Source organism: Natator depressus, chromosome 2 (assembly GCF_965152275.1).
Source record: "Natator depressus isolate rNatDep1 chromosome 2, rNatDep2.hap1, whole genome shotgun sequence".
Lineage (NCBI taxonomy): Eukaryota > Metazoa > Chordata > Testudines > Cheloniidae > Natator > Natator depressus.
Genome location: NC_134235.1, coordinates 197,370,790 through 197,398,762, shown reverse-complemented (window position 1 = coordinate 197,398,762; position 27,973 = coordinate 197,370,790). Strand labels below are relative to the sequence as shown.

The 27,973-nt window shown below is 41.2% G+C and overlaps 1 protein-coding gene across 1 annotated transcript in view; it reads left to right on the top strand.

The window, feature by feature from the left end:
* Positions 1 to 27,973, top strand: part of KCNH8 (potassium voltage-gated channel subfamily H member 8) — a 382,295-nt gene that overhangs the window by 249,902 nt on the left and 104,420 nt on the right. The window contains exon 7 of the mRNA XM_074945675.1: positions 6,094 to 6,301. Coding sequence (XP_074801776.1) covers positions 6,094 to 6,301 — 208 coding nt within the window. The remainder of the gene's footprint in view (positions 1 to 6,093; positions 6,302 to 27,973) is intronic.

Genomic DNA, 27,973 nt, shown 5'->3' with positions numbered 1-27,973 from the left:
GAGGATCCTGATGGGAGTGAGGAAAAAAATTCATCAATTGTGCTGCATGTTAGGATAAATCACACTGCTAGATTCTCATTGGAATGGACCAAGGATGACTGCACTTGGTTTGGAAAGACACACAAAGAAGTGGAAGCTCAGGTGATTTTCAGTGGAATACTTGTGGTCCCTAGAAAAAGAGGGCAAAAGTGAGTAAGATAATGAAGATCAATAGATGGCTCAAGGCTTGGGGCTATATGAGGAATGTTTGGGGATTATTGACCATTGAGAGGCATTTATGGAGAGAGGATTTTTCTCGACTGATGGACTTCACTTAGATGCCTGGGGTATTGAGTCCAGAAGGTTAAGACTGGCATCACTGATAAGAAGGGCTTTAAAGTAGGAGATAAGGGGAGGAGGTTGGGAGAGACTCATGAAATCTCCACTCCTGGCTTTCAATGCATAGGAGCAGGAAAATCAGTTAAATGAAGATATAGTAAGAGATAATGGAACACCACAAAGTAAGAATATGGACAGAAAGGAGAAAGAAAATACAAATATTGATTAGAGTAATAGGTAGGTATTACATTTACTGAAAGGACTATATCTAATCCAGCTAGAAAACTGAGATGCTTATATACTTGAGTGCAGTGAGTCGGGGAAATAAAATAGAAGAATTGGAACTACTCGTGCAGTAGGTCAAACCAGATATTCTAGAGCAGTGGTGGGCAACTGTGGGCAAAATGTGGGGGACCCTGGGAATTTTTTTAAATCAACTATACAAAAACTATCTGAAATTTGCATCCCAAGCAAGGGGAAAAAACCTATAGGGAAAGGCTCCACACCCAGATGGATGAATAATCACCTTAAAAATGTTCTTAGGTGTAAGCAGAGAGTCTGTGCGAAATGGAAAAAGGGGTTGAGCGCAAAGAAAGCATAATTATGGAGCTTAGAAAATGTAGGAACAAAGTGAGATTTGCTAAAAATCAAGATAAATTAGCTCTTGATAAGAAAATTAAAATAGAGGATTTTTTTAGCTATAAAAATAAAAAGAGAATAAGGAAGGATAAGGTTTGGCCATTAAGCAGTGTGCATGGGAAGGAGATTGATGATACTGTAGGTATGTCCCAAAAACTAAATGAATACTTTACCTTTCAGTAAGGATGATCATATGTCATATGTGCATGAAGGCAGTACTTCTAATGGAAATGAGCATCTAGAAGTGGAAATTACCACATCTGAGGTGTAAGAAAAGCATAAGAAGCTCAATGTGCTCAAACTGGAGGGAATGGATAATTTCCATCTAAGAATACTGAAAGAACTGTCACGTGAGATTGCTAGTCTGATAGCAAGGATTTTTAATAGCTCTATCTCTATGGGTGTATTACCATATGAGTACTTTCATTTAAGAAAAGCAAAAAGTGATCTGGGCATTATAGACACATTAGTCATTACAGACCTCAGTAGTATGCCAGGCTTTAGAGCAAATTGTGAAGGAAAGAATAATTAAATTCATGGAGGCAAATAGTAAAGGGGATGTGATATAATGAGTTTACCGATGGTAGATCATACCAGGCTAACCTGATTTCCTTCTTTGAGAAAATAACTGATCTTTTTAGATAAAGGAAGTGCAGTAGATCTAATATATTTGGACTTCAGTAAAGCATTGTACCACATGGGAAATTCTTACTTAAATTAGGGAAGATGTGGATCAGTACAAGAATTGTAAGGTGGCTAAGGAACTGGTTAAGAGGGAGGAGGCAGCAGGTTGTGCTGAAATGTATTATTGGACGGCAGGGAGGTTACTAGCAGAGTTCAAGGATTGGTCTTGAGACCAACCTTGTTCAATATTTTTACTAATGACTAGCACAAAAAGTAGGAGTATGCTCATGAAATTTGCCGGTGATACAAAAGTGGGAGCCATCATCAATATAGAGGAGGATGGAAATATTATACAGTAATGTCTGGGTGACCTTGAAGCCTAGAATGACAGAAATGGGTTGAAATTCAATAATATGAAGTGCAAGGCTATGCAGTTAGGGTCTAATAAGAATTTCTGCTTCAAGTTGGGGGCTTACCAGTTGGCAGCCAGAGAGGTGGAGAGATACCTGAGTGTGTGGGCCAGCCACAGGATGACTGAGTCACCAGTGTGATGTGTATGTGAAAAGGGCAAATACTGTATGATCTGAGGATGTAGCCCATGAGGCATTTCCAGTTGAGATAGAGAAATATTAATGCTATGGTGCAAGACCTCATTTGGAATACTGTGTACAGTTCTGGTCACCTATGTTCAAGAAAGATGATCTTAAACTGGCGCAGATGGAGGTACTAGGATGATCAGAGGAATGGATGGCCTGTCTTAGGACAGGAGACTGGAAGAGCCTAGCTTGCTTAGTCTGTGAAAATGAAGGCTGAAAGGGGATATGATTGCTCTCTACAAATACATTAGGGGGATAAATACCAGAAATGGTGGAGAGCTGTTAAGCTAAAGGACAATGCTGGCACAAATGGGTATAAACTGGCCATGAACAAATTCAGACTGGAAATCAGAAGAAGGTTTCTAACCATCAGAGGGGTTAGGTTCTGAAACAGACTCCCAATAGGAGTTGTGGGGGGAAACAACGTAATTCGTTTTAGAAAGAGCTAGACAAATTTGATTGTGGTTGTCTGAGGGGGTTACTCATGATGGTAGGGAGCAGGGCTCAGCAGTCCTGAGGCTCATTTCCAGTTTGTCCTATGTTCCTAAAAGCTCATGCTTCAGTGTTTCAGCCAGCCACCTGCAGCAGTCAGGAAGAGATCCTCTCCATTGCCAACCCAGTGTATTGTGGGCTGTATTTCTTTTTATAAACCTCCTTCTTCTGAAGCATCAGGGATTGCCACAGTTGAAGACGGGCCATCAGGTGGGATGGGTTGGGACTGTGAAGGCACCCAGCATTCTCTCTGAGGTGCTTGGGTAGCTGGCTTTTGCTCACATGCTCAGGGTCTAACTGATTTTGCTTTATCTGGGGTTGGGAAAGTCTTTTCCACCTGGTCAGATTGGGTAGTGACCACCTTCATCTTCCTCTGCAGCATGTGGGTGTGGGACACTTGCCAGGACTATTTGGGTATATCTCACTTAATCATTTCCTTGCCATTATGGGGGGCACTGGTGCAGCTCGGTCCCACCTATTCTCTTCCTGTGGCACATAAGTCTGGTCTTCTGTGGGCTGTAATACTTTGGTTTCATTTCAGATGTTGGGTTTAGTATGCAGGTGCTGGGTTCTGTTGGTGGCCTGTGATATACAGGAGGCCAGACTAGATGATGTGGTGTCCCTTCTGGCCTTAAATTCTGACTCTAAGGCAACAGAGAATCAAGCCCAAAGAGTCAAGAGAATTCCTTTCCAACTTTGTATGAAATTTAGCAATTTCATTGCTGATCCCTAACCTCCTCAGTAGTTCAAGGCACTGAAAGCTGCTATTATTTCAGCTTATACTGCCTTTTGCTAAACTCTCGTCTTTATGTCATTTCCACAGGAAAGGTTAACCCAGCTAGTCTAAATTGATTAACTGAATGTAGAAATTCAGCTAGCGTTGTATTTATGGACAAAGCAAATCTACACTGGCGCGAGTATGAGTGCTGATTCTTCACTTTGTCTTTCTAAATTTATTATAGAGAAAATAAAGCTGCCTGCTTTCATCTGAGATCTTTCAATGACAGATTGAACACAATAGAAGAAAAAAACTGGGAATAACTAATGAGAAAATTCAGTGTAATTATACAAGATTTATTATGCTAATGTGCAAATTTATTTTCACATAATTTCAAGATGTGGGGCTTTTTAGCCCAAGTAGAAAAATGAAATATTTTTCTAGACCTCATAAAAAGAAATGTTGCATTGTTTCAACTATTGTTTAATATCCAGTAGTGTTCTCCCTTTTTTACCAAAACAAAGTGGTCAAAGTTCAGAATATAGTCACAATTTACCTGTGAATGAACATGGAAATCAGCATTTTTTTTTTTTAGCAACATGACTTATGCCTGGGGATTTTTTTTAATCTTAACAGTACTTTTGCCATGCGGTAGTTATGGCTATATCTGAATTTAAGCATTTATATCTCAGCTATATTATCATTATTTGCTTGTATTATGGTAGTGCCTACAGGCCCAAATTAGAGGTGAGGGTTCTATTGTGCCAGGCACTGTACATACATGTAATAAAAAAGATTGCCCCAAAGATTTTTATAGCTGTCAACCACAGTCCTACAGACTTACTCACATGGTTAACTTTACAAATATGAGTAATCCCCCTGACTCCTTAGCACATGACAAGAGATGGCTAAAACAAGCAAATGCAAGGAAGGGAGGAGGACATGGGAACAGTGAAAGGTTTGTTTGGTATAACAAACAGCAGTCTCCGCATGCAGACAGACTGCCTAGCCGTTGTCAGTTATTATTGATTGCAGTGCCGTGTCCTTAAGGAAGGATTTTAAAGGACAATACTGTAGTGGTTTTGTGGATTTTTTCCTCAGTTGTATTGGGGGCAGCATGGGAGAGCGAAGGTTCTTGAGAAATAATTAAAATAATGGGCAATGAAGGCACTGGTAAAAAGTTCAGGGGATAATGAGGCCTGCAGTATAAATGGATATCAGGGATTAGTTGTTAATGTTTTATAGTGGTGTCACATCAGTCTATTGGGTCATATTCTGTTGTCAGTAACACCAGGTAAATTTAAATAGCTTCATTGACGTCAATGTATTTGCTCAGGTGTAACTGGGAACAGAATAAAGCCCATGGCTGGTTTGGGGTTTCATTCGTCATTCCGAACTCAGCTCAGGTTGTGAACTTTATCAGCCAAACTAGGCCTAGTTTTGAGTGAACAGAGCCATTTTATTTAAACTTTTAGAATGTCAACTTTTGATAATGGAAGCAAAAAGCCTTCAGTTCATACTGGGATTAATATAAGAAAGCAATGGTCAAAAATGAAAAGATTTGCTCATGTTTTTTATAGCACCCATTGCTGTAATATCCAAATGTTCTGGAAGTACTAGAGGGAAATATGCAGTTTGATTTGTGTTTTTCAGCCAACACAAGACAGACACAGAATGAGTCTTTAAAAATGTATAGATTCCTATGACTATATGAAATGAATGTAAATAGTGATGACAAATGACAGTAAAATGTAAGCAGGAGACCTGGAATAGCCTCTGGGTTTGGCAGGAGATTTAAAAGTTTGAGTCAAATTTTCACAATTCCTGGAAGCTGTTTGGTTTCTGCATCCATTGAAAAATACAAAATCAGATTAATGCACATTGCATTCTCTGTAGCAAGAAGCTGTATCATGTGAAAATAATACAAGGACCTTCTCTGAGGCATAATCCCTTATGGAGCTCTCCTTTGCAATGGAGCAATAACTCCTCCCTTCACTGCTCTCTCCCCCTACAAAATAGTGTGCTTGAATGACATATCAGAGCCTGTAATGTTCTGTCTGGTCTCTGTCCTGCAAAATATCTGTAGCGTGCTCTTGCTTCCAATGCACAAACTACATGCCATGTTTTTTATCTAATATCCACCTTGGGAGAAACCGCTCACCCCCTTTTTTCCCAGGCTTTAGTTACTGAATCATTTTTATCCCACATGTAACGCTATTGACTTTGGCCCAGTGTGGTTTATTTAATCATACTGTTTGGCCCTTTGTTAGCAGTAATCAAAAACTATTACAAAAATGGGGCAGTTTGTTTCTTCATGTTGGAGCCACGTGAAATTTGGTCAGTTTGGCTCATTTTGGTTTTTGGTTGAGGGGTGTGCCTAAATGCAATACTTAAGTGAAACCCGAGGCCTCGGGCTGCACACAAAGCAAGGCCAAAGATCGAGGCTGTCTGTGTTTTGAAATCAGTTTGGCTGCAGTCAAATATATATATACATACTCAGTTTTTTAAAAATGTACTGGCTTTGCCACTGTTTGAACTTGTGAGTCTAAATCTTAGCTTAATGCATGCACTGAGTAACTAAGTTGTGTGTGCATGTGGCAAGGACATTTTATAGAACTTGAGGGGGGAGAGGACTTTTTCTTTCTTCCACTAAACCAGGACTTTGTTTAGTATATTTCAACAGTGCTGAAAATTCTATTTCCCTAGGTGTCCCTTGTCCACCTCCTAAAGACTGTCCGATTGCTGCGTCTTTTACGTCTTCTTCAGAAGCTGGATCGTTATTCCCAGCACAGCACAATTGTCCTCACACTTCTTATGTCTATGTTTGCATTGCTTGCTCACTGGATGGCATGCATTTGGTATGTCATTGGAAAAAAGGAGATGGAAGAGAATAATCCCGTTACTTGGGATGTAGGTAAGAGTCTGTTTTTTACCATATATAAATCACCCAGTGTTTCCTTTCTTGTTGTTAAAGTTTATAATACTGTACCATATTGCTCTGTAGGATATAAAAGCTAAAACTACACAGTATATTTTATTAATCAGGGCATATTTAATACATGTAAATATTTAAAATGAATTGCCTGATGATTAAGGGATGGGTAATCCCACTGAAATTTGACCCAAATGTCCATTCCTCAACCCCACATTTGTGTACCTACAAAGTGAACATGATTTATATATTAAACAAGGTTTTGCATATTTGATTCTAAGAGGCTAAGTTCTTTTGAGTTTACCTAATTGTAAATTTCTATCTACCTACCTTCAACACAAGAAAAGACTGTCATTCCTTTAACTGTCTCCTTTTCTTTTTAAAACGTAGTCTGTACTTTAATATGTATTCCATGTATGGTGTTTTAAATAATCAATTTTGTTTAGTTTTTCTAGTAATGTTTATTTAAGCATTTATTATTTTTCTTGAAGTGCATTAAACCAGTGGCAAGGGTTTGTTGCCCAAATCATATATGTCTAATGATGGTATTTAAAACGTTCAATAAAAGATCAACAGTTTACGGACAATAACATTTTATAGGTACTGGTTCATCTTCATCCCTATAATAACCAGATTGAAATCAGTGAGTCACCAGGGATGATTTGGCCCAGTTTCTGTCATTTAAAGCTGTTATCTTTCCTGAGCTGAGAATGTGAACTCTACTAGCACACCAGAAGGTACAGGAGAGTGTGTGAAGAGCTGACCATTTCATCACTAGGACTGGGGAAATGCTTTCTGCCTAAATTTGAACCCACTTGAGGTCAAGCATTTGCAAGTTTGGTGCATATTTCATTGTTTTTGAGTTCCTGTTCCACTTGGAATTGAGAAGAGATCCAATTTTTCAAAAAGGATTAAACTGGAGCACAGAGTAAGAGGAGTGAAAAACAAAGATTTTGAAAAATTAGCAGAGAGGAAGAGTCAATAGAAAAATTCTGATGAAAAGATAAATACCATATACAGGCTTTTCTTTAGTCAGATTTTTTGTCAAAAAAATTGGAGAATGAGGAGGTGAGCAAAGATTTTCAATTATAGATGTGGTGGGAGGTCTGAAATGCAAACTACTTTAGTGAATCTCGCAAACCAAAAGAATAGCTCATGAGGTTTGCAAATCATGGAAAGTCAGGAGAGGCTTCCAGTTCTTAGTAGCTTCACAATGTAATGGGTAGAACCTGAACTGGCTTCTTTTCTAAAATCCTCCAGTGAACGGCCTTGTTTGTTTGGGAAGGGTGTGGAAGGGGGAGAACATGTTAATGGGGAAGGTCTGTACTTTTCAGGTTAAACCTAAGGGCCAGTTTCTTCAACTAAAAGAAAAGGAGTACTTGTGGCACCTTAGAGATGCATCCGATGAAGTGAGCTGCTCATGAAAGCTTATGCTCAAATAAATTGGTTAGTCTCTAAGGTGCCACAAGTACTCCTTTTCTTTTTGCGAATACAGACTAACACGGCTGCTACTCTGAAACCTTTCTTCAACTAGTTATCTTGTGTTTCTTCTGAGTGATGTTCAAGACTTCTGGAGCTTTCAAAGTTGTATTGGATGGGAACTGCTCCCTCTCTCCCTCCCCCCAATTATATTTAGTTATAAGGGTTTGCATCTATAAACTGGGAGATGAATTGACTGTTATATGTGAACAGGAAGGGGTTTGGTAGTGATTGGGTATTACTGCAGCTACATCACTCTTCCTTTAAGGCAGTAACTATCACCCTGCAGCTTTCAGAGTCATTCTAACTTCATTCTAACTGAATGAAGAACAAAGAAGAACTTCTTCTGTCTTTTTCTTTGCTGGCAAACCATGAGTCACCCCTTTTCTTCACTTTCTTTTTTTTTTTCTTCCTAGTTGTCTTTTCCTTTGACCTTACATAAAACCTTTTGTTCTTGTCTAGATGAATAGAAAGAGGGCAAGGACAATGGTAAAATTGGTTGCGTCTTGTAAACTCTGTTGATTTTCTTTGTTCAGTAAAATACAAAAGGGCTGAATAGAAACATGTGAGTATTTTAGGTGTGTTTTTGTTGTTTTTAAGAAAGGCCTGTTGCCTACTCAACACTGTAATCATACCTGATAGAGGGATATAGGACTCATTCCCTGTCAGATGCCTGCTCAGGAAAATGTTTGGTGAGGGGAGTATACAAACAGCAGGGACTAAGTGTACAGAGAAGTTGGCTCTAGCTAAAACAGCAGGTCCTTTTCTTGCCTCCTTGAATCCCCCCCCCTTACACACACCCTTCTTTAAAAGTTGCTGCAAGAGGAATGACTGATGGGAAAACTAGTGGGAAGGTTAAAAGTGCCTGACCTGGAACTAACTGAGGAAGTCGGAGGGAGAAAGTCAGGGAGAGGAACACCTAATCAATGCACCTCTCCAGCTTACCGTGAGGCTACCAAAATCCTGTCTGATTCTCTGTCATGCATGTCTATTGTTCATGTTTTCTTCCTCTTTGTCATGAATTTGTTTGTACAAAACAGCTCCTGGGGCTGGCTGACGAGCTCCTCACAAAGTGCAGTGCAGAAACCTCGCAAAGCTGTAGCAGAAGAGGGGGAGATACAAAGAAAGCCCAGTGTTTGAATTGGTCACAAATTCACGAGCAGAAACAAAATAAGGAAAAAAGTTGTGCTCAACAGGCATATTAAACAGCCTTCAAAGGACATTGTCAGCGGGTTTAGGCTCTGAAAGTTAGTTTATTCAAACACACTTAGCACTGTCTCAGTTACCAGGCAAACTGGCCCTCTGATTCCCATTGAGTGCACGCACCCCCTACAGTCTCAGGCCATGGGCCATCACATCATATCAATTATATGATTCTCAGACTCTGGGCCCTAGGTGGCAGTGCCCAGGTACTAACCATGATTGCCTCAGCAGGCCTGACTAAAGGTATATCTACACTTAGGGCGGCATGTGCGCACACTGCACAGCCAACTAGCGCTGTTATAAATAGACTGTGAGGCACAATGTAGGTGAGTAGAGTGCCCTATACTCCTGTACACCCAGGGTATATACTCCATAGGGCTCTCTACACACCCAAGCAGTCCCTCCCATGTCTACGCTGTTGCAGTGTAGTGTCCTGCTGTGTCCTCCAGTGAAGAGCTACTGGAGCCTTTCACTGGAGTGTGTAGCAACACACCACAGTAACAAGTGTGGATGCAGCCTGTGGCACGTACCTACATGTTTCAGAGTAACAGCCGTGTTAGTCTGTATTCGCAAAAAGAAAAGGAGTACTTGTGGCACCTTAGAGACTAACCAATTTATTTGAGCATGAGCTTTCGTGAGCTACAGCTCACTTCATCGGATGCATACTGTGGAAACTGCGGAAGACATTATATACACAGAGACCATGAAACAATACCTCCTCCCACCCCACTCTCCTGCTGGTAATAGCTTATCTAAAGTGATCATCAAGTTGGGCCATTTCCAGCACAAATCCAGGTTTTCTCACCCTCCACCCCCCCACACACAAACTCACTCTTCTGCTGGTAATAGCCTATCCAAAGTGACCACTCTCCTTACAACGTGCATGAAAATCAAGGTGGGCCATTTCCAGCACAAATACAGGTTTTCTCACCCCTCCCCCTTCCCAAAAAACACACACATACACAAACTCACTCTCCTGCTGGTAATAGCTCATCCAAAGTGACCGCTCTCCCTACAATGCGCATGATAATCAAGGTGGGCCATTTCCAGCACAAATCCAGGTTTTCTCACCCCCCCCCCCACACAAACTCACTCTCCTGCTGGCAATAGCTCATCCAAACTGACCACTCTCCCCACAATGTGCATGACAATCAAGGTGGGCCATTTCCAGCATAAATCCAAGTTTAACCAGAACGTCGGGGGGGGGGGGTAGGAAAAAAAAGGGGAAATAGGCTACCTTGCATAATGACTTAGCCACTCCCAGTCTCTATTTAAGCCTAAATTAATAGTATCCAATTTGCAAATGAATTCCAATTCAGCAGTTTCTCGCTGGAGTCTGGATTTGGAGTTTTTTTGTTGTAAGATAGCGACCTTCATGTCTGTGATTACGTGACCAGAGAGATTGAAGTGTTCTCCGACTGGTTTATGAATGTTATAATTCTTGACATCTGATTTGTGTCCACTTATTCTTTTACGTAGAGACTGTCCAGTTTGACCAATGTACATGGCAGAGGGGCATTGCTGGCACATGATGGCATATATCACATTGGTGGATGTGCAGGTGAACGAGCCTCTGATAGTGTGGCTGATGTTATTAGGCCCTGTGATGGTGTCCCCTGAATAGATATGTGGGCACAGTTGGCAACGGGCTTTGTTGCAAGGATAGGTTCCTGGGTTAGTGGTTCTGTTGTGTGGTATGTGGTTGTTGGTGAGTATTTGCTTCAGGTTGGGGGGCTGTCTGTAGGCAAGGACTGGCCTGTCTCCCAAGATTTGTGAGAGTTTTGGGTCATCCTTCAGGATAGGTTGTAGATCCTTAATAATGCGTTGGAGGAGTTTTAGTTGGGGGCTGAAGGTGACGGCTAGTGGCGTTCTGTTATTTTCTTTGTTAGGCCTGTCCTGTAGTAGGTGACTTCTGGGAACTCTTCTGGCTCTATCAATCTGTTTCTTCACTTCCGCAGGTGGGTATTGTAGTTGTAAGAATGCTTGATAGAGATCTTGTAGGTGTTTGTCTCTGTCTGAGGGGTTGGAGCAAATGCGGTTGTATCGCAGAGCTTGGCTGTAGACGATGGATCGTGTGGTGTGGTCAGGGTGAAAGCTGGAGGCATGTAGGTAGGAATAGCGGTCAGTAGGTTTCCAGTATAGGGTGGTGTTTATGTGACCATCGTTTATTAGCACTGTAGTGTCCAGGAAGTGGATCTCTTGTGTGGACTGGACCAGGCTGAGGTTGATGGTGGGATGGAAATTGTTGAAATCATGGTGGAATTCCTCAAGGGCTTCTTTTCCATGGGTCCAGATGATGATGTCATCAATATAGCGCAAGTAGAGTAGGGGCGTTAGGGGACGAGAGCTGAGGAAGCGTTGTTCTAAATCAGCCATAAAAATGTTGGCATACTGTGGGGCCATGCGGGTACCCATAGCAGTGCCGCTGATCTGAAGGTATACATTGTCCCCAAATGTAAAATAGTTATGGGTAAGGACAAAGTGTAGCGCCTGTCGTCTACATGCTGCCATAAGTGTAGGCATAGCTTTAGGCTCAGGCCCTGCAATTCTGTGCTCTCTGGGGGCAATGACCGTGGTAATTAGAGACCAAACAGCCTCCTTAAAGTAAAATAGCATTTATTTAGAACAGAAGCATTTCTAGAAAACATATCATAAAAACAATATAACACACTACACATGTGTCTGGCTTAGCAGGTGTTTAACCATCTTCCACATGGGGACAGAGGAAGAAATATCTTCCTATACACTGTTCCACAGAGCCTCTTTCTGTCAGCTTGTCTCCTTGTCAAAGCTCACTGATGCTCCCTGGACAGCTCCTGGTGACTCACCACCCTTTGCAGGGATCAAGACAACTTTTTAACTCTTTATAACCCATTTGATCTCTAGACTCCCAGCCTGACAAAAGAGCTGTGTCACTTCCCCCTACAGCCTGGAAGGATGCCACTGTATTTTAAGTGTGTGCTTCCATGTTCTTATCTGGAAAGCTATTTTGTTGTCTTTCTGTACCGACCCCATTGAATTCAAGTATTAGAGGCTGCCCTTTTTAGAGCTAGTGAGCCTGGGGCTAGCCAGCACTGTTCTGAGGCAGAGTGCCATTAAGGACCAGTGTTTGGGCCTGGTAGAGGGGATAATCAGACCCAGCAGGGAAGAGGTCAGGTGATACCTGTAAAGGTTGAAAGAGTTGAACTGAGAAGGCTTGCTCTAAGGAAGCAGTTTGGATCGGGAGTGGGGCAGAGGGGGCGGGGGGAGAGATTTTCAGGCAGACAGCCTCTCCGGGGACTGAGGAAGAGCTGCCAGGGGCATGTAAGCTCTGGCAAAGAAGCCCTGGATCAGGAGAATTGTGCAGCTGTTGGATTAATGTTGAACTGTTTATTTTGGGGATTTTGCTGAAGATTGTAGCACCACCAGTAAATGAAGCCCCGAGGGAAAAAGGCCTGATCCAGACTCTGAGCCTAGAGACCGTTCAGCAGCTTACACGTACATATAATAAACATTCCATTATCCCTTCTAGACAATAACTTCCCCTTGCAGACCAGGTCATAACATTATTACATATCAGCTTCACATCTGTCACCAGCAGCATTGCCACTTTCTCTCCATATGTTATATGCAATAATTTAGTACAGGGGTTTTTAAAAGGAAAACAATTTAAAATATTGAAAGTATTAGAACAGTTGGAAAACAATGGGCTCAGAAAGTCTCAAACAAGGACTAAGTCACCTTCCATAAAATGTACATCAAATTTCTACCTGAGCATATGCACGCTCCATATATTAGAACAGTGGGCTATATTCTGCCCTCAGCCAGATTTGTGTAACCACATTGGTTTTTTTCACATGCAAGTTATTTGCTGGTAAGACATAATGCTAGATTTTGAGCTCCCTATGAAATCTGATTAGTGCTACTGTGGCAATGTAGTGCGTTAGCGGTGGTCCTCCCCCTCTGGTTCAGTGGGAGGCTGCCCTGCCTCACTACATAAATGGACATCACCCACAGTCAGGGAATTAGCAGAGCACTGAACAATCTATGGCTCTGGCCTGTAGTCAGGGCAGCGCAGCAAAGGGTCAGGCGTTCTAGCTCCAGAAGATGGCTGACAAACGTGGGCCTTTTGGCCTAGAGATGGGAGGCTGCCACCCCAGGGGTGGGATGGCAGGGGGTAGATGGACCTGGGCCTACCCGACTCCACCGAGCCCCAGGCCAGGGCCCTAACAGTGGTGGAGTTAGGGGTCATGGGGAATCCAGCTGCAACATGCTAACTGCAGTTTAGGTAGCGATGCAGCCAGACTGAGATCAGCTACCCCTGGACCACTTTCTACCCTCCTCTCAGGTTGCACTGGATCCATTGAGTGTCCTCCAACTCCTCAGGATTGGTAGCCAGTGGCCGTTCCAGCAACTCCTCAATGTCTCAGTCTACTGGCGACCCCAGCCACTTTGGCTAGTCCTCAGCTTGGTGTAGCTCCCCTTCAGTCTCCAGGCTTGGGAGTGGGCAGAAGGTGTCTGTTTCCTCTGGCGGCTGCAGCCCAACTGAGCTCCAGGACTTGCCCTTTATACTTCCAAGCATGGCCTGGCTCTGCCCACCTGGGTTCAGAAAGTGGTCCCTCCCCCTGTGCCTCAGTGGGAGGCACTCCACCTCACTACAGACAGTATAAAGCTGATTCAAGCTGGCTAAAATTACCCATAATGCAAGGGAATCATCAAGTGTGGTAGAAGCAGCGCATCCAGCCTTATGCCACCCCATCTCCCCGGATAAGGGACGTATGTGGAGGAGGTGGAAAGAGTTTGGCTGGTGTGCTGCAGCACACTGGCGATCTCCAGATGCCACTTGGAACCATAACCTGGAACAATCTTGAGGCTGCTTTACCTTACACCTGGGGCAACACTTGCCCCTGGAAGCCCCAAGGATTGGGAGAGGATAAAGATGTCATAGACACACCTTCTTCCTGAGAGTACATCTGAGCTGAACCCAAGGACTGGAACCAGAGAATGTCACAAACCAGTAATATTGTATGAATTTCTCTTCATGTTTGTGTAGCCTCTTCTTTGTCATTGAGTTACCCTGTGAATAGTCCCACGGTAATTATTATAAGCATAGTAGAGTTGGGTCCAAGGTAAATAGGACTCACTAGTGAAGTAGAGTTTGTCCTGTTAATTTATACATCTGAATCATATTTTACCTCAAAACATATTAGGATTTAAATACAATCAATGAGACCACTCTCTAAGTAGGATACAACTGAGCATAAGTACAAGTCCCAAGAGCAGGTCCTTAATAATGAGGAGCTTCTCCTCCTGTTTTATAAAGGATGAGAGTCCACATTTATTTAGAGCTCAATTCCGACACTTGCTCACATTAACTAATACCGTACTCCATTAAGAGTTCCACTGATTTCAGAAGGACTACTTGCTAAGTAAGGTACCGCTTAATGCAGGTAAGGGTGGCAGAACCTGTCCCTTAGTTTTTGAACCTAATCTGCCAGTTGCATTTTACCATTACCTTTTTATTCAATATAATTAAAACCACAACTAGACACTCAGTTTTTAAAGATGGCTGTGATCCAAAACCCACTGAAGGCAATGAAAGTCTTTCTATGGACTCTAGTGGGCTTTAGATCAGGCCCTAAGCCAGTATTTTGAGAAAGATGTATATGTATCTTTATTCTGCTGTTTGGTTACAAAAGAACATGTCTCCTCCTTAGAAGCAGGTTTTTTCTTCTCCTGTTAGCTGTGGTAGTAAGTGCCTTATAGCTGAAAAGCTCCTCTGGATTAATGGTATTGCCACTACGGTGCATCTAGCAGCTGAAAGAAAAAGATGTCTTTGGTTGGAGGAGGGACAAAAATTAGTGATTCTTTGTTTTTATAGATAGACTTGTTTCAGATCATATTTCTTTTATCAACTTCCTTACCATGTTTAGTGTTTCCTCAGAAAGCTTTCAACACAGAATAAAGTCTGAGGTTTTGCTGATGCTCTAAAATTTTTAGGCTGTAATATTGTAACTATTACTTAGGACCTAGTTGTGCTAACAGATATACATCATAACCCTGATCCCATACCATTGACTTGGGTGGGACATGCATGGGGCCCATGTATCTGTTTCTTTGGCTAATTTAAACAAACCAGGTACTTAGTTTACATGTGGATTAGGGAGAGGGGAATGATAAAGTGCTTCTAATGAAAATACACAAAGCAGAAAAGTGTGTGTGCTGTTGTTTGGCTCTTATTGAGCCAAATCATGAAGTTCTTCCTCAGTTCTTTGTCCTTATTCAGGCAAAGTTCCCACTGTAAAGAATTTAAAATAATAAATTCAAGAATGTTGCCATTCAGTTATGAGAAGAAAAGGAGGTGATTTTTCATTAGGGGGTAGGCTGTGGTTCCTGTCTGCAGACGGGGAAGCAGTTATAGGAGTAGACTGACCTCTGTTGTCGTCAGTGTGAGTAACTGTCACCTGTATTGATTCATATTTAAGTTAAGCTTGTTTCAGATAGGTTGTTTCTATGTGCAGGCTTGTCTATTTACACACAATGATGTAAACGTGACAAAATGCTAATGAATCAGCTGTTATTATATTGTGTTGAAGCAGGCTGTGGACCTTACGAAATGCTCTGATGAGCCATGTATGGCTCATGGATCATAGGTTGGGCACTCTTGATCTAGACCATCCCTGACAGGTGTTTTGTCTGATGTGTTCTTAAAAATCTCCAGTGGTGGAGATTCCACAAACTCTCTAGGTAACTTGTTCCTAACTGTAATGGTAGTTAAGAACAGGAAGTTTTTTTCCTAATGTCTAACTTAAATTTTCCTTGCTGCAATTTCAGCCCATTGCTGCTTGTCCTGTCCTCAGTGGTTAAGGAGAACGATTTATCACCTTCCTCTTTATAACAACCTTTTACGTACTTGAAGACTGTTATTGTGTCCCCCTTCCGTCTTCTCTTCTCCGGACTAAACAAACTCATTTTTTTTTTCAATCTTTCTATGTCAGTCAAGTTTTCTAGACCTTTAATCGTTATGTTGCTCTTCTCTTGACTTTCTCGACATCTTCCCAAAGTGTGGTGCCCAGTACTCCAGGTTGAGGCCTTATCAGTGCTGAGTAAAGTGAAGAATTACTTTTAGTATCTTGCTTACAACGCTTCTGCTAATACATCCCAGAATGATATTCATTTTTTTGCAACAGCATTATATTGTTGACACACTTGGTTTATGATCTACTGTAACCCCCAGACCATTTTCTGCAGTACTTCTTCCTAGACAGTCATTTCCCATTTTGTATTTGTGCAATTGATTATTCCTTCCTGAGTGTAGTTGTAATTGTCCTTATGGAATTTCATCCTATTTATTTCAGACCATTTCGCCAGTTTGTCAAAATCATTTTGAATTCTAATCCTGTCCTCCAAAGCCCTTGCTGTCCCTCCCAGCTTGATGTCATCCGCAGAATTTATAAGTGCACTCTCTGCGCCGTTATCCAAATCGTTTACGTAGATACTGAATAGAATTGGACCAGGACAGATCCCTGCGGGATCCCACTCAGTATGGGATATGAGAAGGTGATGCAACCTGAGCCTTCTTGTCTAGGACTTGAGACCCTCACCTGAGCAAGTCTTGCAGCCTTCACCAGCCAAGAAAGCAGTTGTTGTTTAGTCATTGTGCAGTTTGACTTTATTGCCTGATAAAGCATAGCTACTGGGCTGATCATTTACAGTCCAGTTAGCACTTGAGATAGTGTTATGTTCCTTTTTCCTCTTTTCATTCCTGACTTTTTAAATTCCTTGCTTTTTCCTTTTGTATTGTTCCCATCATTCAGTCCCTTTGGTGAGGCAGCCATCTCCGTGAGACATGGCATGATTTTCTGCAAAAATAAGATTTTCAGTTAGCTGGCACAGAATAGAGGCTCTGATTCTGATCTCACTTACACCACTGTAATTCCACTGACTTCAGTGGCATTGCTTCTCATTTCCACAGGTTTAACTGAGATCAGAATAAGGCACAGTGTCTTTATTGCCTGTTTTGAATTAGTCTATGCTGAGTTAGCCCCCTTCATGTTCTTACCAGCTATGAGAAGTGTCATTTAGATCTGGCTGTACAAGAAACAGACAGTACTGAAAATGTTTCTTGTTGCTAAATGCATTCACCCTATGAGAACTGTATGATCTGTTGAAACTGGACTACCGTGAATATGTAGTGAGCAGATTAGTAGGCAGCCAAGAGTCGGGATGCTGCTTCTCTTAGATAGTCAAAGCTGTCAAGTATAATTTTATGTAACAGTCTTGAGCAGTTCTCCCTCCTGTCAGCCATAACTTCAGCAACAACTTTTTATTAGTTCACCTATAGTAACACTTACAATACTGTAGTTATGGAGGACTTATTATCAGCACCAACTTAGAACACCTATATTTAAATGGAAAAAAAATGTCAAATTTGCTTCCTTTGGAAAGGATTCAAAAAACCTTTTTCATTTAAACTTATTTAATTATTCACATGTTTCTTTCAACAAATTATCTTTATTCTCTTTTCTGATTTATACTTGGTAAGTAGTTTTTATTACTTTTGTGACCATTATGTTTGACTCAGTAACAGTAAAGCTCTGCAAGCTTTTGGACCATTCTACTTGCACTTATGTTACAAGGTTGCAATATAAAACTCTCCACGCTGAACTTATTCTTTGCATAGTTTGTCTAAATTCTGTCAGTATATCTGAAGTCAGCTGTGAAGCTGGAATCTTCATGATAATTATCAAATATCATATCCAGAGTTTAGTGGCTTAGATAGTTTTTAATGCTAGGAAGGTTTTTCCAGGCTGATGCAAAGAATCTTAAAGCATTCATCATTCTTTTCATTAGTTCTTTTGCAGTCACCAGCAATCTTGTCAGAAGCTCTGGGGATATGTTTTGAATATATCCTTGTGAGTCACTTGCACACCTATCTAGGTTAAACTCAACTTACACTTCTTTCAGAGGAAAGGCTATTTTTTAGGTGTTTGCAAAACCGGAGATATTCAAAGCTGCTAGTTTTTCACTTTTATGATGAGTTTTAGCGTATTAATTAACATCTCCTAGTAATCTGAGATATGACACAGCAGGCTCAGTGGTAAGATAAAAGCCAAGTTAGAAAAACAGCAGTGCTGTTACTCTCTGTACATGACCAAAGTAATGAGGAAGCTGGGATAACAATTAATACTTAACATTTCTTAAACCTTCACTGTGCTGTACAAATTTTAATTAATCCTCACAACATTGTATAATGAAGTAAATAACGTGCTTCCCAATGTATGTAACAAAACTGAAGCAGAGAAGTTAAATGGCTTGCCAGAGACCACAGAGGGGAGCATGTACCAGAGCTCAGATTAGATCTCAGGATTTGTTGGCTCCCATGCTTATCCTTAGGTAGTGCCCTAATGAATAACTATTAATTATTATTCATGCTGATTATTCCAGCTGTGTTTCGGTACAGACTTAGGCCCTCATCCTGCTGTTAGTTACTTATTAAAATTATTTTCCGGAAGTGACATTAGCAGTATTGCCAACTCCAAGCTTTTGAAAAGCATGAGCCAGTCCCCCATCATGAGATTTTTAAAATACAGTTCTGTGGTAGTGGGGTGGGGGGGTTAATCCTTTAAAGTTCATGTTTTCAAGCTTTTCTTAACAAGTATTAGGGCTAGAAACTAACTTTTTTAAAAAGAAAGAAAGAAAGAAAGAAAATACTGAAGCTCTCATGGAATCTTAGGACTCCAGGTACTGGGGTTTTAAGAAAAATACAAACTGTTACAAGACTTGTGATAAAATCAAGATAGTTGACAAAACTACACTTGTTAGATCCTGATCTTGTATGGACAGACCCTTTCACCCAACTCCCATAGACATGGGATCTGCCCTCAGTCTAATTGCAGGATTGGGGCCTATACAAAAATTTAGTTTTAATTTAGTTTTAGTAAGTATTCAATTTATGAAGTGTGTGTGTGTGTGTATATGTGTGTGTGTGTGTGTGTGTGTATATGTATATATATATATATATATATATATATATAGGATATATAGAGAGGATAATGCTTTAGGCTAGATTATGACCAACTCTTACCCCTGAGTATGAGGCAATGCGTAGCTACATCCCCCTAGGAGAAGCCCTAGAAAGAAATTGTGATTGACTCTCAGTCCTACCCTGGTTCTCCACCCTTGCTCCCATGAGGAAGTAAATTACTGTTGCCCTGAAAAGATTGCAACTTACTGCCTCCATCACACTGGCAGGCATGATGGAGAGGCAAAGCCAAGGCGCCACTCATTCCCTGCCTTATCATGATCATTTTACTCTGAGTGAGAACAGAAGCTATGGGGAGCTTGCTCTCCCTAACCCTGTGCCCTGTCACAATCCAGGCAGGCCACACAGGGCACTGTGAGGAGTTTTACACCCCTGCTGTCCTGTCTGACCACATAAGTGTAACTGACAATCTTGCTCTTCATTTGTTTGGTCATAGAAGCAAAACATACACCAAACTAAGCCTGACGTTGATGAAATATCGCACATGTGGGTCAGTCATTGTTCTAGTTTTGCAGCTTCAGGTTTTTTATATTTTTTTTCTCTTAAATATTTCTCGAAATATTCTTGATTACATTTATAGAACTAAATAGGTTCTCCCTTATGCCAACAAGAGCAACTTTGAATGCCCAAGACTCTCCATCCATAAATGTGTATTCTAGTTAAGATTTGGGGCCAAATCCTGGGCTGTGGGACCCACTGGGTTTGGGCAGGGTGCGAGTCAGTGCAGAATTTGGCCAACTCAGTTTAAATCATGGTTTAGCTGTAGTTTTATGGCAACATCTGTAAATGTCTCTTCATACCAGTGTGATTATGGGCTGAATGATTTCTAAAAAGAGGGGAAGCATGATCAAGCTCAAACAAAGTTACTGAAGGAGTACTTCAGCCATATCAAAGTGGGATATTTTGAAAAGCTTGGAAGAGGTCAGCTCTTTAAATACTCAGGTTAAACAAGCCACAATTAGAGCGGACTCGACCCCCGCCATGCGCGCGCACACACCAATTTAGAGTTAGCATGTGTAGGATTATGACTTCTAACAGGAGAAGAACTACACTGTTGACTAAATATACAGTATGTCATTCATTAGCCATTGTCAGAACTTTAGCTCAGTCTATGATCTCTGCCTCTGAATTCTTAATTTAAATCTCTGCTCCAGTGCGTTTATTGTATTTAATTTTAAATTCACCGTTATCTTACCAGTGACAATAATACCTGTTACTTTGAAACTGCAGTCTTTTCTAATTTTTGTGAAGCAGCTTTAAGAAGAGGAATAAAAGATATAATTATATCTCACTTGAGCAGTGGCTTCTTCAATTGAAGAAAATGTATCAAGGCTCTAGTAACTTGGGGTGATCCCATTGAAGGTCCTTCGTTGTGTGGGATGTACATACATCTCCTTGCTTGTCTATTTCTGATGTCTAAGAAAAGAAAAGGGTGAGTTCATCTGACTGCAAGTTCTTTTCCCAATTAATGTATGAAAGAAACATTTGCCAGTTCCAATTCTTGTGAAATTTTTTGGGACCCCAGTTGCTTACAGATTTAACCAACCAGTTCAGATTATCCTCTTCAGAATTTATAGCAAATTGGTTAGCCCCCATATGCTGGTATGTGAATAATTGGTGGTACTTACATGGGTAGAATAAAAGACAATCATCTCAAAACTTAACCAATCACAAATCATTCTTAAGGTTTGTAAGCCTTTGGCAACACCCATTTCAATATTTTTACATTCTTTTTAGTGGGTTTCAAAAATGTTGGGGGGAAGAAAAGAAAGTATCATAATACCATGATAAAGGCTATTTTTGAGACATTTCCGAGATGATTGGAAATTTCATAAGAACATCTATTCTGGAGAATTTTCCAGCACAGCTATCAAACAAAGGAAGTTTGGGTAATCATCATCTGAACTGGATCTCCAACCCTGTTGTGTTTCGCCCATAGTAAATAGCTAGTATTTCAATATATTGGATATTGTGCACCTAATGCACTGACTGGAAATACATTGTTAATTCAGGAAAAATCCACACTCCATTCCCAGTCCTTCAGTCATTGAAATCAGTGCCATGGTAAGTAATATTTTATTTTTTTTTCCACTCAGTCAGTTGCTTTGAAAAGTTGTCAAATGTCAGTTCTGGATTACCAAATCATTTTTGCAAAGAAAAGTTCTCACAAAAGAGAAAATTAATTTCTGTTGATATTTCTTCCAAATATCTGTCTAAAAATATAGGGCTTGATTCTGCCACACTTACTCAAGTTGAGAAGTGCTTACTCAGGTTGAGAAGTACTGGCTCATATGAATAATTCCATTGAAGTTGACTGGACTACACTTTTTAGTAAATACTGCAAGGAAAGGGAAGTTCCTCTGATTCTTTCATCAACATCCATCCTCTACTTAATTTTACAGAATCTCTCACTTATGTGCCACACTGCTAGGATTCACACACAAAAATGTTAATAGAAACAAATGGATTTTACATATGCAGATCCACTCACCAGTGTGTGCAGCTGCTAGTATATAGGTGAGTTTTGAATGCACAAAGTTATATGTTTTTAAATGCGGGCCATGTTGAGGCCCACTTGAAAGTTTGGATCCAAATTTCTACTTTCCTTGTATCTAGCACATCCTACTCATAAAAGGTTTTTAAAAACCATCATCATTCTCAAAGTGTTGCTGCAAATGAAAAATGGTCAGGAATTTTCCATCCGGTTTTTTTGACAGATAATTCAGTTTCTGGAAAATCAAAAATTTCTGTGGAGAAATTTTGATTTTTGCTGAAATTTTTTGAATCTCCACTGGGAAAATTGAAATGAAATATTTCATTGTGGGTGGGGTTGACCTGAATCAAAATATTTCCTTTTGTTGAACCCAGTAGAAACATTTAATTCTGGGTGAGTTCAGTATTTAAGCTATGAACGTTTGAACTACCCTGGTCCATCATGAGAGTTAAAGTTCAAGTGTCTCATGCTCCCATTCTCCTTTTTCTCCTGTCATCTGGCTGGACTATATCTCCCATTATGCATCATAGTTCCTCTCTGGTTGAACCACTGCAATGAATCATGGGAGTTCCATGACTGAGCTACATCCTCTGAGATCTAGTCCACCCAGCTAGCCCAGCCCCTAGAGGAGAAAGGGGACATGAAGCATCTGAATTACAGCTCCCATGAGGCACCACCGTGGTTCAAATGGACAGAGTTCAGTGTTAAACCAAGCTGAATTGTTACATTTCCAAACCAAAGAGATGTTGGAGCTTTCCATTATGCAAAATATATAGATATAGATGTTTTGAGTTTTCAAGATGAAAACACATGTTGAAATGTCGGCATTTCCTATGGGATGGAAATTCCAGTTTTGGACCAACTCTATTGCTTGCATACATTACACGAAATGTTTTTCTTCACATGTAGTGCTATATAAAAATGCTTATCCCAAAAGTAAAATGAGCAAGTATTCTACTTTTTGCTGTTCCCTGTTAAGTCTGAAAAATTATAGGGTTTTGTGCTAATAGAAAGCAGTTTTCACAGCTGAAAAATGTTTCTTCCCAGTTGTGGAAAGGGCCTTTTGTCCAAGGGTTAAAACTACATACGGTAGGCAAAACTTGGACCATATTGGCCTTTTTGACACAGGCTGAATCTATGCTTAATATGATCATACGTTGGATGGCAACTGTTGAGGCTGCATCACCAGTTTCTTAAGCAAATTTTAATGCACTTTACTGCCCTACTCACGTCTGGGCAGACAGTTCAGATACTGAAATGTTCACGCTCCAGTAGTCCAGCAGGGAGTAAAAGCATGCAAGATAAGTAAAAATAGGACTTGGAAGAAATGAAGACAAGTGAAACCATCTTGGATATTTTTCCTTTTAAATTTTATTTGAGCTAGGCCTATGCATTTTTAGCAGACTCAGGGAACCAGTGATTTCTGCTCTGTGGTGGGAGGACATATATACATAATGTTAACCAAAACTATTTTATGTTGGGGAAATGTAAAAGGAAAAAAATGCAGAGTTCTAGTGAAATACAGTGTGATCTATAGACACAGTCTGTAGAATTTCAAAGTTGTTGATCACTTTCTAGAGCTCAATGAATCATTCAAGCTTAGGTTGAGAGTAGAAAGGTCAGTACCGCCAATGCAGAGGGGCTGAGCGGTAAAGAACTTAGAGAAAAGCGTTCAGACTTTTTATGTAGTTGCTAACCTTTTTTAACAGAAGAAATCATGGTACCTGGATGTAGTCTCTATCTTTGGTGATATGCATCACAATTAAAAATCATGCGTGATGTGAACTGCAGATGACTTGCATGTTTGTCTGTTCATGCCACAAAGCAATCACTGTTGACATCAGTGGAAATACCTTGTTTGGAACAATTTCTGCACAGGTAATAGAGATCCTCAGTGCAAACTGGAGTGAAGAATTAAGAACATAAGGACACCCATACAGGGTCAGACCAATGGTCCCCAAACAGCCAGGCGTGGCCTGTCCCCTAACCGACCACCCCCCCCCACTTCTCGCCCCCTGATGGCCCCTCCTGGGACTCCTGCCCCATCCAACCCGCCCTGTTCCCTGTCCCCTGATGGCCCCTACCCCATCCAACCCGCCCTCTCCCCGACTGCCCCTGGACCCCCCATCCAACACCCACTCCTTCTTGACTGCCCCCCAGAACCCCTGCCCCCATTCAACCCCCTGTTCCCCACCCTCTGACCACCCCAACCTCTATCCACACTCAAGCCCCTGACCACCACCCGAACTCCACTGCCCTCTATCCAACCCCCCTGCTCCCTGCCCCTTTGCCGCACTGCCTGGAGCATCAGTGGCTGGTGGCGCTACTGCCGCGCTACCCAGAGCACTAGGACGGGCAGCCGTGCCACCTGGCTGGAGCCAGCCACGCCAGCACAGAGCACCAGGTCAGGCCTCAGCTCTGCAGCTGTGCTGCCCGGCAAGAGCTCACAGCCCCCCAGAGCATTGCGCTGGTGGCGCAGTGAGCTGAGGCTGCAGGGGAGAGGGAACAGCAGGGGAGGGGCCGGGGTTTAGCCTCCTGGGCCGGGAGCTCAGGGACCAGGCAGGAGGGATGTTGCCTGCAGGCCTTAGATTGCCCACCTCTGATCTAGCCCATTATCCTGTCTTCCGACAGTGGTTTGTGCCAAAAGGAGTGAACAGAACAGGGCAGTTTATCAAGTGATCCATCCCCTGTCATCCAAGCCCATCTTCAGAGGATTAGGGCCACCCAGCGCATGGGGCTGCATCCCTGGCAATCTTTGCTAATAGCCATTGATGGACCTATCTTCCATGAACTTATCAAATTCTTTTTTGAACCCAGTTATACTTTGGGCCCATCCCCGGGCAATGAGTTCCACAGGTTGTCACTATACATTGTGTGGGAAGAAGGACTTATATTTGTGTTAAACCTGCTGCCCATGAATTTAATTGTCACCCCAGGTTCTCGTGTTATGAGAAGGCATAAATTGCACTTTCCTATTGACTTCCTCCACACCATTCATGATTTTAGAGACGTCTATCAGATCGTCCCTCCGTCATCTCTTTTCCAGCTGAACAGTCTCAGTATTTTTTTTAATCTCTCGTCATATGAAAGCTGTTCTGCACCCCTCATCATTTTTGTTGTCCTTCTCTGTACTTTTCCCAATTCTAATATATCTTTTTTTGTGGTGGGGGAACCAAAACTGCATGCGTGCATTCAAGGTGTGGGAGTACCATGGATTTATATAGTGACATTATGACATTTCCTGTCTTATCTGTCCCTTTCCTAATGGTTCCTAACATTCTGTTAACTTCTTTGACTGCCATTGCACATTTAGCAGATGTTTTCAGAGAGCTATTCTCAATGATTCCAAAATCTTTCATCAGCTTTCACCTGTCATTTTGGTGCCCCATCACTCAGTTTTGTGAAATCTCTTTGTAATTCTTCGCAGTCAGCTTTGGACTCAACTATCTTGAGTAATTTTGTATCATCTGCAAACTTTGAAATCTCACTGTTGAGCTATTTTTCCAGATCACTTATGAATATGTTGAACAGCACTGGTCCCAGCACAGATATTTGAGGGACCCTCACAATTTACCTGTCTTCACTGTGAAAACTGACCATTTATTCCTACCCTATTTCCTGTCTTTTAACCAGTTATTGATCTGCGAGAGGACCTTCCGTCTTACCCCATGACTCCTTACTTTGCTTAAGACCCTTTGGTGTGAGACTTTGCCAAAGGCTTTCTTTGAAAGTCCAAGTATACAATATTGACTGGTTTCAGAGTAGCAGCCGTGTTAGTCTGTATTCGCAAAAAAAAAAGGAGTACTTGTGGCACTTTAGAGACTAACCAATTTATTTGAGCCCAAATGCTTGTTGACTCCCTTAAAGAATTCTAGTAGATTTGTGAGGGATGATTTCCCTTTACAAAAGCTGTGTTGACTTTTCCCCAATATATTGTGTTCATCTATGTGTCTGATAATTCTGTTCTTTACTATAGTTTCAACCAATTTGCCTGGTACTGATGTTAGGCTTACTGGCCTGCGATTGCCAGGATTGCCTCTGCTGGAGCCTTTTTTAAAAAATCAGCATCACATTAGCTATCCTGAAGTCATCTGGTATACAGGCTGACTTAAACAATCAGTTACATACCACAGTTAGTAGTTCTGCAATTTAAAATTTGAGTTCCTTCAGAACTCTTGAGTAAATACCATCTGGTCTTGGTAACTTATCTGTTTAATTTATGAATTTGTTCCTAAACGTCCTCTATTGACACCTCTATCTGGGACAGTTCCTCAAATTTGTTACCTAAAAAGAATGGCTCAGGTGTGGGAATTTTTCTCTGCAATGAAGACCAATGCAAAGAATTCATTTAGCTTCTCTGCAATGGTCTTGTCTTCTTTGAATGCTCCTTTAGCCTCTTGATCATCCATTGGCCCCAGTGATCATTTGACAGGCTTCCTGCTTCTGATGTACTTCAAAAGGTTTTTCCTGTTTAGTTTTTGTGTATATTGCTAGTTGCTCTTCAGATTTTTAAGAGTCTTTTTAAGATTTTACACTTGACTCTTACACTTGACTTGCCAAAGTGTATTGCTTTCTATTTTCCTCAGTAGGCTCTGATTTCCAGTTTTTAAAAAATGTCTTTTTGCCTCAAACCGCCTTTTACTCTGTTTAGTCATGGTGGCATTTTTTTTATCCTGTTAGTGTTTTTTTTTTATTATTATTATTAGAGGTATACATCTAGTTGGAGCCTCTAAATTATATTTTTATTATATTTGACTCTATGCTTTCTTTCAAATGTCGTGCCACTCCCCCACCAGCATGACCTACTCTGTCATTCCTATATATTTCATACACTGGTATTATCGTGTTTCATTGGTTATCTGTTTCTGTGATGCCTATTATATCAATATCCTCATTTAATATCAGGCACTCAAGTTCATCCATTTTAATATTTAGACTTCTTGCATTTGTATATAAGCACTTATAAAATTTATCAATATTTAGCTGTCTGCCTTCATGTGATGTAATTGAATGGGATTTTTTTTCATTTGACTGTTTCTCTTCAGTTCCTACTTGTACTTTACCAACCTCTGTCCTCTCCTCTTTACCAGACTATCGAGTATCCCCTTTTAATAAATCCTTCCCTAAGGTATGTATCTGTCCGAAACTTGTGCTCTTTCATATCTCCCCACCACCACCACCGCCCCAGCCCTTAATTTAAAAAATCCTCTACAACCTTTTTTATTTTACATGCCAGCAATCTGGTTCTGTGATGGTTTAGGTGGAGTCCATCCTTGCTTTATAGGCTTCACCTTTCCCAAAAGGTTCCCCAGTTACTAATAAATTTAAATCCTTCCTCCAAACACCATTGTCTCATTTATGCGTTGATGCCCTGTGGTTCTGCCTGTCTAACTGGCAAAATACATTTTGCACCATTGGTTGTGTTACGAATTACACCTGGTAGGTCACGCACACAACTGCTGCGAATTACACCTGGTAGGTCACGCACACAACTGCTGCGAATTACACCTGGTAGGTCACGCACAGTTCAAATCTAGGCTGAGGCACATAAACAAAGTCCACAACTGCAGAGTTCCCAAAAAACACCAAGTTTATTACGCTCGAGCGTGGTGCCCTCCTGCTAGCCAGGAGGGGACCCCGAATACAGATTATACAAAGGTTATATACTTTTTAGCAAAGCATGTTGCCCTCGTGCATCGGAAACCTTAGCCAATAAACAAACCCTTTTCTTATCTACCACCTATCCCTGCTTGGTGCATTCCTCGTGCTAAACCAGTATGTTAATTACACAGCATGGTCCTAAAGCCATGCATCAGTAACTTTTATTATCAGGATGGGAGGCCTCACATCAAAGGCCAGGAGATAGGGAGTTAGGGACTGACAGAAAAACAGATACTGGGAGTCAAGGCAGGCTGAAGACAAGGAGGAGGATTTTCACAGGAATGCAGTATCTAAGGAACACGCCTCCTGGTGCATGATGTGCTTGCTTTTAGACAATGGTGGGCCCCAAACCAAAATGGAGTCACGTGCTAACTTTTCCTTAACAGTTGGAGAAGGAACAAGAGCTAACATAGCCCTGTGATTTCTCCTGTTTTCTTCTGTAATAGTTACACTGCAGGGGTTTATACTGAACACTTAGGGATTTATTAAAACTTGCAGATAGAGTGCAAAAGGCTGCTCAGTGAGTGAAAAATCACATCAGACACTCTTCACCCCTCAAGCACTGTAGCTTTGAGAATTTTGTACAGTTCTAGGAACACCTCAGTGTAATGGAAGGTTGTGCTGGGATTGGGAATTTGCCAACTGTATATTGCCTTAGTTTTCATAACTCTTGGTCTGGCGCCTACATGTTAAAAGGTTTCAAGTCCAGCACAAGTCTGGGCAGACCACAGCATGGTTTTTTTTCTGTATTTTGCAACCTTTTCATATGCTTCTTCAATAGTAGGTTGTATTG